General features: G+C 39.0%; 1 protein-coding gene across 1 annotated transcript in view; it reads right to left on the reverse strand.

Annotated features, from left to right (window-relative positions):
- Positions 1–3,850: 3,850 nt before the first annotated feature.
- LOC107572148 (mesoderm induction early response protein 1-like) overlaps positions 3,851–12,202 on the reverse strand; it is a 24,370-nt gene continuing 16,018 nt past the window's right edge. Inside the window, exons 4-10 of the mRNA XM_016258563.1 lie at positions 11,041–11,241; positions 7,127–7,253; positions 6,964–7,028; positions 6,807–6,879; positions 6,213–6,364; positions 6,009–6,090; positions 3,851–3,966 (exon numbers count right to left, since the gene is read on the reverse strand). Of these exons, the coding sequence (XP_016114049.1) occupies positions 3,851–3,966; positions 6,009–6,090; positions 6,213–6,364; positions 6,807–6,879; positions 6,964–7,028; positions 7,127–7,253; positions 11,041–11,241 (816 nt within the window). The remainder of the gene's footprint in view (positions 3,967–6,008; positions 6,091–6,212; positions 6,365–6,806; positions 6,880–6,963; positions 7,029–7,126; positions 7,254–11,040; positions 11,242–12,202) is intronic.

Raw genomic sequence — 12,202 nt, forward strand, 5'->3', positions numbered from 1 at the left:
AAATATACACAGTGTAGGTCAAGGTCAACACATGACTGAACATACTGATCTGAACACTGAGACTTGAACAGTAACACAGCTTTGTGCCAAACATTCATTCATAGTTTTAACACTCACACTACTTTTATATCTTGTGTTTTTTTTATGTTAAAGGGGTCATATGATGCTGCTAAAAAGAACATTATTTTGTGTATTTGGTGTAATGAAATGTGTTTATGCGGTTTAAGGTAAAAAAAACACACATTATTTTCCACATACTGTACATTATTGTTTCTCCTCTAGGCCCCGCCTTTCTGAAATGTGTCGATTTTTACAAAGCTCATCGGTCTGAAAAGCGAGGTGTGCTCTGATTGGCCAGCTATCCAGTGCATTGTGATTGGCCTAATACCTCAAGCGTGTGACGGAAGTGTTACGTCTCTTACGATATTGTGATGCCCTGTCCGTCCGGAGCGACGAGCCAAAAACGTTAAAACCCATTATAAACGAGGCATTTGTTGCATCCAGTGGGGACATAATTACGGATAATCCGTAATAATATAATAATATATATAGTATAATGACTTATACTGTCTTTTTACGCGTTGCGTTGCATCGCGCCACGTAAAAAAACTCGCGTTTGAATCGTCAGTGGCAAATTCTTTAAATATAAAAAAAACTTACTTACAGTCTGTGAGTCAGAACAGCTGGCATTGTAGTCTACTCTACCAGGATCAGGAAACAGTCCTCCATAAAATGCACTGGACACATCTGAATATTTGGGTTAAACTGTTCTGGAACAGTGTTGTAAATACAACTTAATCACTGATTTCTAGTCGTGTCCTCTTTTGGAAGGCCAAACAAAGTAGTTTCGCTTTCACAACGAAACAGCGTCACACACCGCGGCCTTGAGTGAGCGGTGGCCTAGAGTATGCGGAGGCCAGCTTGAGTGAGCAGAGGCGGGCGGGCTTGAGAAAGGCGCGGCCGGCGAATTCGACGAAGGAGTGGCCAGCGGGCTTGTGGCAACCACATATGACGACCCCGGGCTGGACTCCACTTCGTCCACGGTGAAAGCCGATCCGGCAATCGACAGCGCGAAGTTGATGTATTTCCTCAGCGACCATCACGGATCAGCTCCAGGCATGACGAAGCGGATATCGTCCCCTTTTGGAAGGCCAACCAAAGTAGTTTAGCTTTCACAACGAAACACAGCACCTTCATGACATGGCGGCGGCAGCAACAACAATACTACAGCGAAAATAAAATTTACGCCTTCTTTCTTTGCGTGTACATTTGGGCGGCCTTATGAAAATCTTCCCACATCGTGACGTAGACATGTTAGGGCGTGTTAGAACGAGCCGTTTTAGGTAGGCGTGGTTGACACTTAATTTTTATAAAGAATATCTCTTTGGATTTGAGACTTTAGTCTTTGCAACTTTACAGATCTTCTTTATGCACCAAGAGCTTGTAACACTCCAAAGAGAAAGGAAAAATTTAAATCGCATCATATGACCCCTTTAAAAAATTAAACAAACATCCTGGCGTTGTGAGACATTTAGACAATGAAATTACATATTTCAAAATGTTTCACTTGATTTCATACATGTAGTCAGAAATTATAGTTTGGGAAAAGTCTAACTAATAAAATGTGTACAAGTTAGTCACAATAACACAATAACAACAGATGCAAGTAATCTTGGGCTACTCATCAGTGATATCCTCCACTGTATCTAGCTGCGCAACGCATCACGTTGTGTTCTTCTTCTTCTTCTGAGGTAAATTCTGGGTTATTCCTGTCAGCGCGTCTTCTTCCAGAAACAAAAAGTAGCTGGGATGAACTCTTCACGTTTGTTTACGGATGATGTGGGCATTTACATGCGCGTGTGTCTCACATGGATGTTTAGAATCTGAAAAGCGCGATCGGCTCGTGATCTCATTAGAGATAACGAGTTGAGATGGGAAAACCGGACACCGCGTTGGATTCATACTAGGGCTGCCCTCGACTAAGGATTTTTCTGGTCGACTAGTAGTCGTTCATGTGAAGCATTAGTCGACTAATCGCACGTTTATTAATAAACCATTTAAATCATTATAATGAGCCTTTAATTGCATACTGTACATAGCCGAATAAGTGCTCAAGCAGAGTAGACATTTCACTCTCTATAGATATATTTTTAATGTCTGTAAGGCAAAGATGATAAGAGCTTCATGACATGGCATGTTCCAAAACTGACCGCTATATGCTGGTGTTGCCGCCATGCATTGCCTTTCTGTGATGAGCACCGGCTGAGTCACTCTCTTCATACAGATGTGTAATGTTGCTTACATTGACTGCTATATTGACTGGCGTTACAGCTAGCATAGCTATGTGTGACTGCATGTAAATCTAGCCCAGCTACAGACTCTTGTATAGAGCCTGAGCCAGCTGTGAAACCAGAGAACTCATGGCCGAAATGCCATTCGTTCCCAGAATGAGGAACGTGTCGCAAAGCATTATAGTCGGATCGACAGTAAAGTTTACCCGCTATTTTACTCTTCTCTCTGTTTCACTGTCACTATTGCAGGCACTATCACTGATTGTCTTTGTGGTTGTTGTGTCTTTGTGGTTGTTCCTATGGTTGTTCCACTGTACAGTGTGACAAGCTGGAAGACAAAATACAGGAGATACTAGCCTATCTGTAACCTATCACAATTTTTTTTCTCTCCCTTAAGACAGTGCCATTGTTTATACTTGCTTCTGTTAAGCAAGTGGATGATATGCATGCTCTCTCTGTCAGTGAGTCATGTATGGTTTTCAGACCTAATGACTGTAAGTTGTGCTTAAACCAAGAAAGGATTACATATCCAAGGTGTTCTCAACAGCGTTCAGAGCCTAGGTGATATCTCTCTCAGCTTTTACTCGGGCAAGTGCGCAGTGGGGGAGAGCCCCTCCCTGCCCTGTGCGCACTTTCCGCATTTATGTGGAGCGTACCAAAAAAAATAAAACATTCAAAAACAAACTACTGGTGTGCAAGCTGACTATACGAGAGGCATGCCTCGTCTTGGTCTAAAGGGATATATGTGTTCAGTGGCTGGATGGGCTTGGCAGAAAAAAATGCCATGTTTCTTAATTAATGGCTTCCCGGGTCTTTCGTTTCAAGTCTGCGTGCTCGCTCAAGGTAGACCAGTTTTACTGCTTCTTGAGTTAAGTCGCTGCTATATGATTCATGTCATTGCTTGTGCCCATAGCCGGGATGGCTGGGAAGGCCCGCCCCCCTTTCTGGGCTGTGGGGCTCCACTAAGTCTGCTAGGGAATGACGTCATGAAGATGACAGCACCAGCGCAGCTGCCACTCACTCACTCACTCTATATTGGGGCAGCCTTAGTGCGCATGTTCCCATAGTGCGCATCGGTCCCTTCTATGTACCAGTCTTTGCAGTGATTACAGTGGCAGTGCCCCTGTATGATTTGTCTTGCTGCTATTATCCTGTGGGTTACAGTCATTATGCTTGAAACTACCCCCCCCCCCACCCCCACTTAAATATGGGCTATCGCTACTGTTGGCTGTGTTACAATTCTAGTACCCCGCTGTCCCGTTTAAAATAGCGCCGGGATGTTGCTTGTTGATGCAGTTGTTATGTTGTCTAGCACAGCTAGCTTCCAATAGTAATGAGCGCAGAGTCACCCCATCTATCTTAAGCACTGAGTTAACCTGAGTTTTTTATTTGGGTTTCAGCGGCCGCTAGCCTTGAACTTGCCCCATTCTACTAACTGGCTGAAGTGTTATAAGGTGTCATCGGATAGTGTACACCAAGCGCCGGGTTCGCCGCTTCTTGTTGCAATTGCCATATTGTCTATGACAGCTGTTTTTACATAGTTTTTAAAGTGCAGCGTTTCACCTCTTTATATCTTTTCCGATGTGCACACACACATACAGCACTTCAGCAGGCTCTCCCTCCCTCTCAGAGCTGCAGGTCTCCACTAGGTCCGCTAAAAATTTTTTTTCCTTTCCTTAAAGAGACAACGAGTTCCATATAAAAGCCACAGATTGCCTCATCTCAACGGTGTAATACTTACTTCAGTGCAGGCTTCAAAACGCTCCAGTGTTACGAGTGCATTATCAGAATACTCCCTCAGACTGTTCGCACTGTAACAGATTGTCTTATCTGGCAGCTTGGGACTGCTTCACATGTGACCGCTTCAACTATGATTGAAAGCATGAATTCCTGCACGGGTCCCACACTTGAGCTCAACACACATCTTTGTGACTCGCAAATACCTAGAAGTGCTGGCCCTATGGAGGAGCACAGCCTTTTACAAAAACAGCAGCCTTGTGCGATGGTTGCCCGGCATTCCGTGCCTGGACAGACACAGTGAAATAGTAAATGATGACATCCCTGGTGATTGGAGCAGTTCACATGTCTCTTAAGTGTTTCTACACTTAGGTCCATCACAAGCATGTTCTCGTTCGAATGGACAACATGGCAGCTGTGCCATTCATAATTGCCAAGGCGGTTTCAGTTCTCGCCCTCTTCTGAAGCTTGCGACAAGCCTGTAGACGTGGGCAGACCAGCACCTTCTGTCTGTCTCCCCGGCCATCTCAATCGCAGGACGGACATACGTTGAGGCACAGGGCACACGTTGCCCTGGTTCTCGGGACCTGAATGTCTAATTTCGTTGAGAAGAGATCCCCTCTCTCAAGCGAGTGACTCAGTCTGGCATCTAGCCTAGACTTAGGGAATTTGCGCATCTGGCTACTCGACAGAGTTTGCCAACGTTAAACACGCTGTCACTGCAAGTGCGGCACCGGTAAGCTCCACAACTGCATGTCTAGCTCCGGTTAGAAGCTGTTGTCTGGAATGTGCTGCTTATGTGTACTTGTGTACAGTGGCTGTACCATACATTGCGATTGCTGTTGAGTGTCGGTGCGTTTATTTGACGTCTCCACTTATGCTGAGCACCCATTGCAGTAACATGGCGTGAAGTTACACATTCCCCAAAGCGATCAGCTTATGCTGTACGCAACGTCGAGAGACTCTCTCGAAAAGGAATGTCTCCAGTTACTGACATAACCTCGATTACCTGAGAAGGGAACGTGACGTTGCGGTCATGCCGTGTTACATACACTCAGGTCTTTCATAAGTTCTCTTAAGCCCTATTTGGACGGGACTAGTTTTCTAAACTATGTTTGAGTTTCGATTCGTGTCACCTGACGTCTGGGATTTTCATGTACCAATTCGGACAGGACTAACATCTCCATGTTTATTACAGAGGTGGGAGGATCTGTTTTGTACATCTGGGCATTTCAGAGATCACACGCTCTGTATGCGTGCATTGCGTATAGTCATTCGGATTGATTACCACTATAATCACAGTTTTACTACAAATACCTTGGTGAAGCTAAATGGCTAGTATAGCAAAACCATGTTAATGTATGGTTACTTTAGTTTAACTATTTACATTTTGTATTTATTTGTAGTAAACCCATGTCTAATTTTCATTTAAGGCACATATGTAATTAAACCATTATGTAATTGAGTGCAGAAATTAAACCTTGATTTTATTATTGTTATTTATTTATTTTCTTTGCCAGGAGGAAAATATATCAAACATGTGTGCGGTAAGAGCGTCTACAGTAATTCACGTTGGCCAAAACACACAAGGAAACGCGTTGTGAAAAAAATATCACCGGCAATCACAGACATTCGCATTCGGACGGGATAAGTTTTCTCAGAGGATCACTGAGTTTGCTGAAAAACAGTAGGTAATTTGCTCTGGAATTCTTACAGAGGTTGTGTGAGAAAAACACAGAACGTGGCAGAATCAGACGGGATTAAAATCACCAAGTACGTCTGTGAAACACAAATTTCTCTAATGACCCCCCGTAAATAGTCCCGTCCGAATAGGGAGTCATAAGTTTCTGATTTACTACACTGAAAGTGGCACAAACACTGTCAGCCTGTTGTATGCATTATATGAATGTTTTCTACTGCCTCAAACTTTATGATGTAAGACAAAGAAAAATGCCATTTAACCAACTTTGTAAGGCTCACCTCGGGCTGCTTTAACGTTAAATCTTAATCTTCGCAAAGCTTCAGCAGTATCAAAATTACATTTCACCAACTCATATAATGCCTGAGGGGAGTAAACAATTTGTATTGTGTATTAAGTCACAAATCAGCATTTGATTACAAATAAAATGATAAAATTATTATTATTATTAATAATATTAAATCTTAGAGGCAGTTGTTTAGTACCTGCTCATTGTCTTTGATGTGGGATCCTTCTGGAATAGCATCTACTCCAGTCTCCTCTCCCGTCCGTCGACATGCTTCTGTCAGAAACTCAACTACCTTGTTTTCAGTAAGAATTTCAGGATTCCACAGCAGCTGGTCATCATTTTCATACACTGTGAATGATGGAGTCACAGATTCAAAGCATATCACAAGAGTATAACTTATTGATGCCTCCAAAAATGTAAACCATTTCCATATGTGAAATCAAGAACATTAAGTGATTAGAATTACAGTCATGCAATTAAAAGAACATATAATAATTGAAGAGTTATAAAAATGACATCATACTATGACTGATGCAGTTCTCATTTCATTAGTGCCAGCAAAAACCTTCCAGTTTAAATATTTAGTCAGTGTTTCCTAAAGGATTCAATAATTGGTCCCAACTGTTTTTGTAACCCAATGTAATACTATAAAAAAAAGGCCTCATGCACATGTTTGCAAAACATGCAACTGCACATTGTCATATGAACAACCAGAAATATTTATTTTCCTGTGGTGCAGTATAATTCTACCAAACGGATATTTGAATTGATCAACATAAGTCAAATCTACCTTTCTCATTGTCTTTGTATTTGCACAGTTCAGATGGTGTGTCAGCCTGATACATGGAGCCAACCATAATTTCCTGTTAAGAACATACACGTCAAACATTTAATGGGAAATTAGACAAAAAGCATGAAGAAAACTATACTGATCAAAGAGTGTTTACTTTTTTCCAGTCTTCTGAGGGAATATAGTCATCATCCTCCTCTGACTCTTCATCTACTTCATTATCTAAAAATTAAACGTCAAAACAGTGCTTAAGCAAACTTATATGGGGGTGATAAATACTGAATAAAATGTGTATCAAGTGGAGCTTGTCTGTCTCTTACTCTGAAAGTAGCCATGGTTCTGTGAACGTATGAGTTCAGCTGTTTTACAGGCGGTCACTGCACAAACTCGACTGTCAGTGGAGTAGCTCTCATTTACCATTCCTGTGGATACCTTTGCATCATCCTCCTGAAAAAAAAAATTATTTAAACGCAGTTCTAACCCCTTAACTGTCACCGTCCCATCAATGGGAAACAAAATCTAAGTTTATTTCACTATATTACATTTAAATCAAAATCTAATCATAAACTATATATCGTTGGAATGGTCTAAGACTCCTAAATAGATATTTCACCAGTTTTTTGTTACAAATTATGTAAGAACAGTAATAGATCAATTTATGACAAGAGTGCACCTCAAAAAAATCACAATCACAATCAATAACAGGAGTTCTGACCTTTGTCACAAAAAGTTTTTCTTTTTTGTTGCCTTTTTCTCTATCAAATGTTTTAGTAATCATCATAAATTATATATCATTTGAAAGATTAAAACCTCAAAATCCTGTTGAAACCATTTTGAAATCGTTACTATGGAAATGGTTCTTCAAAATCTTTTTGAGGTCTCCTCCCCCTTATGGTGGGTGACATATTACAAAACTTTAAAAAAATCTTTATAATCAAAACTTTTTATAATTTTGACAAAATACATTGAGTTTCACGATTCCACATTTGGTGGTTACTTTGTGATAGAAACAATATTGAGAGAGAAATTTCTACATTTGTAAAATGCATTTTTTTTTTCAATCAATGGAGTTTGGGTGTCACCTGGTGGATTACTATGGAAATGGTTCTTCAAAATCTTTTTGAGGTCTCCTCCCCCTTATGGTGGGTGACATATTACAAAACTTTAAAAAAAATCTTTATAATCAAAACTTTTTATAATTTTGACAAAATACATTGAGTTTCACGATTCCACATTTGGTGGTTACTTTGTGATAGAAACAATATTGAGAGAGAAATTTCTACATTTGTAAAATGCATTTTTTTTTCAATCAATGGAGTTTGGGTGTCACCTGGTGGCTTTTTTAGTATAACACCTAAACAATAGGAATAGGAACCTTGCATAGGAACCTCTTTTTTACGAGCTTTAATTTTATAGCAATTCTGGATTAAAAATTGTTTTGTAAAATATTTTATATAAAATAAAATAAAAATAGTACAGTACATTGTTTTACAGTAAATATAAACTTAAAACTAACTTTTTTATAGTTTCATTTGTTGAAATTAATAATAAGCAATAAATAAACAATCTGCTGATTGTTCTCTTTAAAAAGAGACCAACCTTAGGGCTGTATTCAAAAGTGTTCATGAATTATAACAATTTAAGTTTGTATAGTGCACTTTCAAGTCTTATGTTCAAAAATGGGGGTGACAGTTAAGGGGCTAAAATGCTTTCCCATAAATTTGACAGCTAGAAAAAGTGCATCTGGTAGGGTGGCCATAGTAGTTGGTGTTATCTGTGTTAAACCATGTTTGGCCATTATTACATTACATTACTTATGTATTAATGTCTCTAGTCCAAAAACCCGCTTCATTCCTTTTTTTATTTCCGCTAAAATGTATCGATTGAAAAAAATCACTTCAGAGGTTGAATCTTAAAGTTTATGGTTTTCAAATGCTATATAGTTTATGAAGATTAATTGCTTATTTGATATAAAACAAAGCGATTGTCCACCGGTAGTACAGTGCGGGTTATGGGGCTTAACCATCAACATACCTTGTTCCAAATATAATTGAATATTGAATGGACCGCATACACTGTCTGTTGTCATTTACATATCTATGATATATAAGCTACATCTATAAGCAAACATTAACCAAAAAAAAAAAAGGGGGACAGTTCCCTTATTCTAGTGTTTAACATCCTTCTAAAATAAGGTTGGACAGAACCAATGTAAAGGTGCCATAGAATGCATTGATACAATATTTTAAATTGTTCTCTGCTATCTACATAGAAGGTATGTGGCTTAGGTAAGGGCAAAAAAATCTCCAGAAACGGTTTTACATGTCCATTTACAACCCTAGGATTTGACTCTAGAATGAAATGGTCTGTTATCACCTTATTTGGAAGGGTCATGAATAATAATGTTGAAACTGCTTTCGAATGCACGATCGCGTTTTACTTTCACTTTCGAGATTTGTGATTGCACGTGCTGTGTAAACTATAGGGGCAGTACTTACCACACATTTTACAAGATCAGATGCTTGTCAGTGGTGCTCAGGATCTGTAAATCATTCGCCATCGTCCTCAGTCATCGCTCCTTACTCTGTTTATGTGGTAAGTGAATGTACTGTAATGTAACCTGTTAGCAAGCAGCTAACCATGTCCCTTTAGTGGCTCGTGTTATTTTATTAGAGCGCGTTATTTGCTTTCCGTGCCTTTCTGAATACAGACACCAACCCATCCCTGCACTTCACATCCCCTGCACAGCCTGTAACATAACATTTATTTCCATGATCTGCCATTTTCACTGTTGTCCTCGCTTGTTTCTTCACAATACCTGCAGAACCTCTGATGATTTGGCTGTGCAGGTCCGGCTGGCCTAGAACATTGTCAGGTATATGCAAATGTTGGGGGTGTACATATTAGTGATCCCAACTGTAACGTCACAGTCGGTGTTATGTTCTGATTCGCCTATTTTTCAGTGGTCTTTTGCATGCACGAGATTTACATAAGAAGGAGGAAACAATGGTGTTTGAGGCTCACAGTATGTCATTTCCATGTACAGAACTGTTATTTTTCAACTATGCCCAGGTAAATACAGTTTTCCATTCTATGGCACCTTTAAGTTCCCATTTCAAAATGTACATAAATAGATGAAGTATGTATTTAGGGCTGGGTGATATGGCTAAAAATATTATCACAATATATATATATTTTTTTCATACAATATCTATATTTATTCACAATATTCAGAGTAAGATACCTTTTAATTTAGGGTCCCATGAAATCCATTATATTTTCCCCTTAATCCTTTTATCCATTTTATTTTTTCAAGTTTCTGTGTTATAAGATTCAATACAAATTTATCATAAAAAATGGTGTCTAATGAAATGAATTAATAAAACTTCAACAATTATTTTATTATAAACAAAATAAATTAATTTACAACAAAACATTGCATTTTCACTGTCAAGCAAGATGCTGCACAACAGAACTGTATAAATTAATTTTAAAAATACCTTGGTTGTATGAGATTCCTAAAAACTATTATTACTATTACTTTAAGAATTATATTTTAGTATACGCTAGTAATATATTTGTCATAAATTATTCAAGTTTAACAGGACTTTTATTTTGACAGGTTTTTGTGAAGATCTTTCAGTGTGTATTTGATGGTAGTCTTTCTCAAATGAAACGGTGTAAAGCTGGGAAGTGACCCTCAGAGCAGCTCTGGAGAGTTCATGTGTTCATGTCCTCAAATATTGAGTCGCAGACACTGTGTGATAGACTGTTAGAAATATCCATATCACATAAAAATGTCTAGAGCTTATTTTCGTTAGACATAAATTTAATCTCAATCTCGCTATGATATTGTTTATCGCCAAGCCCCAGTTGTTTCAAATGTGCTAAATAAAGGTTGACTTCACTTTTCCAGTTATTAGTGATAGCTGGTGTGTAACCTTTTCAAAGGGCTGTTTTTAGAGATCACACTGACAAACAGTAATTTGCCCAACTTTAGAACTGTCCATTACTAGAAATTAGTCTTAATTCTTATTCATATTAATTTCTTACTCTTATTCAATTCAGGCCTGGAAATCACACTTAATTCCCAGTACTTTGGGAACCCAGTTACATTGAAATGAAGGTTGTTTTTGCTGTGTATGCATCCTGTGCGCTCAACAACAATATTTTTATATTACTAATTTACATGATATGTACTGTATTATGGGACATAGGATCTTATGGGACAGACCTTGCTCTTCTTCAGTTCTCCAGTGCTTCTGCTGCTTTCATCATTATCCATATCTTCTCCTTCATCATCCTCCTCCTCCTCCTCCTCCTCTCCATCCACATCCTCTTCGTCATCATCTTCCTCCTCCTCCTCTTCCTCAGGTGATCCACTGCCTCCGTAACCGTAGAGACTCAAGAGCTCCTGAATGGGCATTTCTTGCTCCTGCAAGAAAGCAAGTTACTATTCTCATTATTTGTGTCTGAAAATGCACAACATTGGTCACCTAGGACTGCAATCATCCTAAACATGCAAAACCTACAATCATGTGCCTAAAGTAACAGAAATGTTGAATTACATAAACTGGGTAGCTGTTAAAGAGAAGTGACTATATATATATATATATATATATTATGGCATGCCGTTCAGGAAATTATGGTATTTATACCATATAGCTTGAGTATATGGAATGGAATGGAACTTGAATATATTGAATGAAATTCTGAATATATGGAATGAAAGTTTGAATATATTGAATAAAAGTCTGAATATATGGAATTAAATGTAAATATATGGAATTAAAGTCTGAATATATAGAAGGAAACTTGAATATATTGAATGAATATGGGAAGAATGGGAAGTCGTGGCCTAATGGTTAGAGAGTCGGACTCATAACCCAAAGGTTGTGGGTTCGAGTCTCGTACCGGCAGGGATTGTAGGTGGGGGGAGTGAATGTACAGCACTCTCTCCCACCTGCAATACCACGACTGAGGTGCCCTTGAGCAAGGCACCGAACCCCAACTGCTCCCCGGGCGCCGCAGCATAAATGGCTGCCCACTGCTCCGGGTGTGTGTTCACGGTTTGTGTGTGTTCACTGCTGTGTGTGTGCACTTTGGATGGGTAAATGCAGAGCACTAATTCCGAGTATGGGTCACCATACTTTGCCACACGTCACTTCACATCACACATGAAAGTCTAAATATATGGAGTGAAACATGAATATATTGAATGAAAGTCTGAATATATGGAATGAAAGTCTGAATATATCAAATGAAATTTGCAGTGTATAGAATTAAAATGCAAATTTGACAGTACTTAAAGGGGTCATATGATGCTATTTTAAAGATCATTATTTTGTGTATTTGGTGTAACAGAATATGTTGACATGCTTTAATGTTCAAAAAAC

Source organism: Sinocyclocheilus grahami, unplaced genomic scaffold (genome assembly GCF_001515645.1).
Source record: "Sinocyclocheilus grahami isolate Dianchi unplaced genomic scaffold, SAMN03320097.WGS_v1.1 scaffold1706.1, whole genome shotgun sequence".
Lineage (NCBI taxonomy): Eukaryota > Metazoa > Chordata > Actinopteri > Cypriniformes > Cyprinidae > Sinocyclocheilus > Sinocyclocheilus grahami.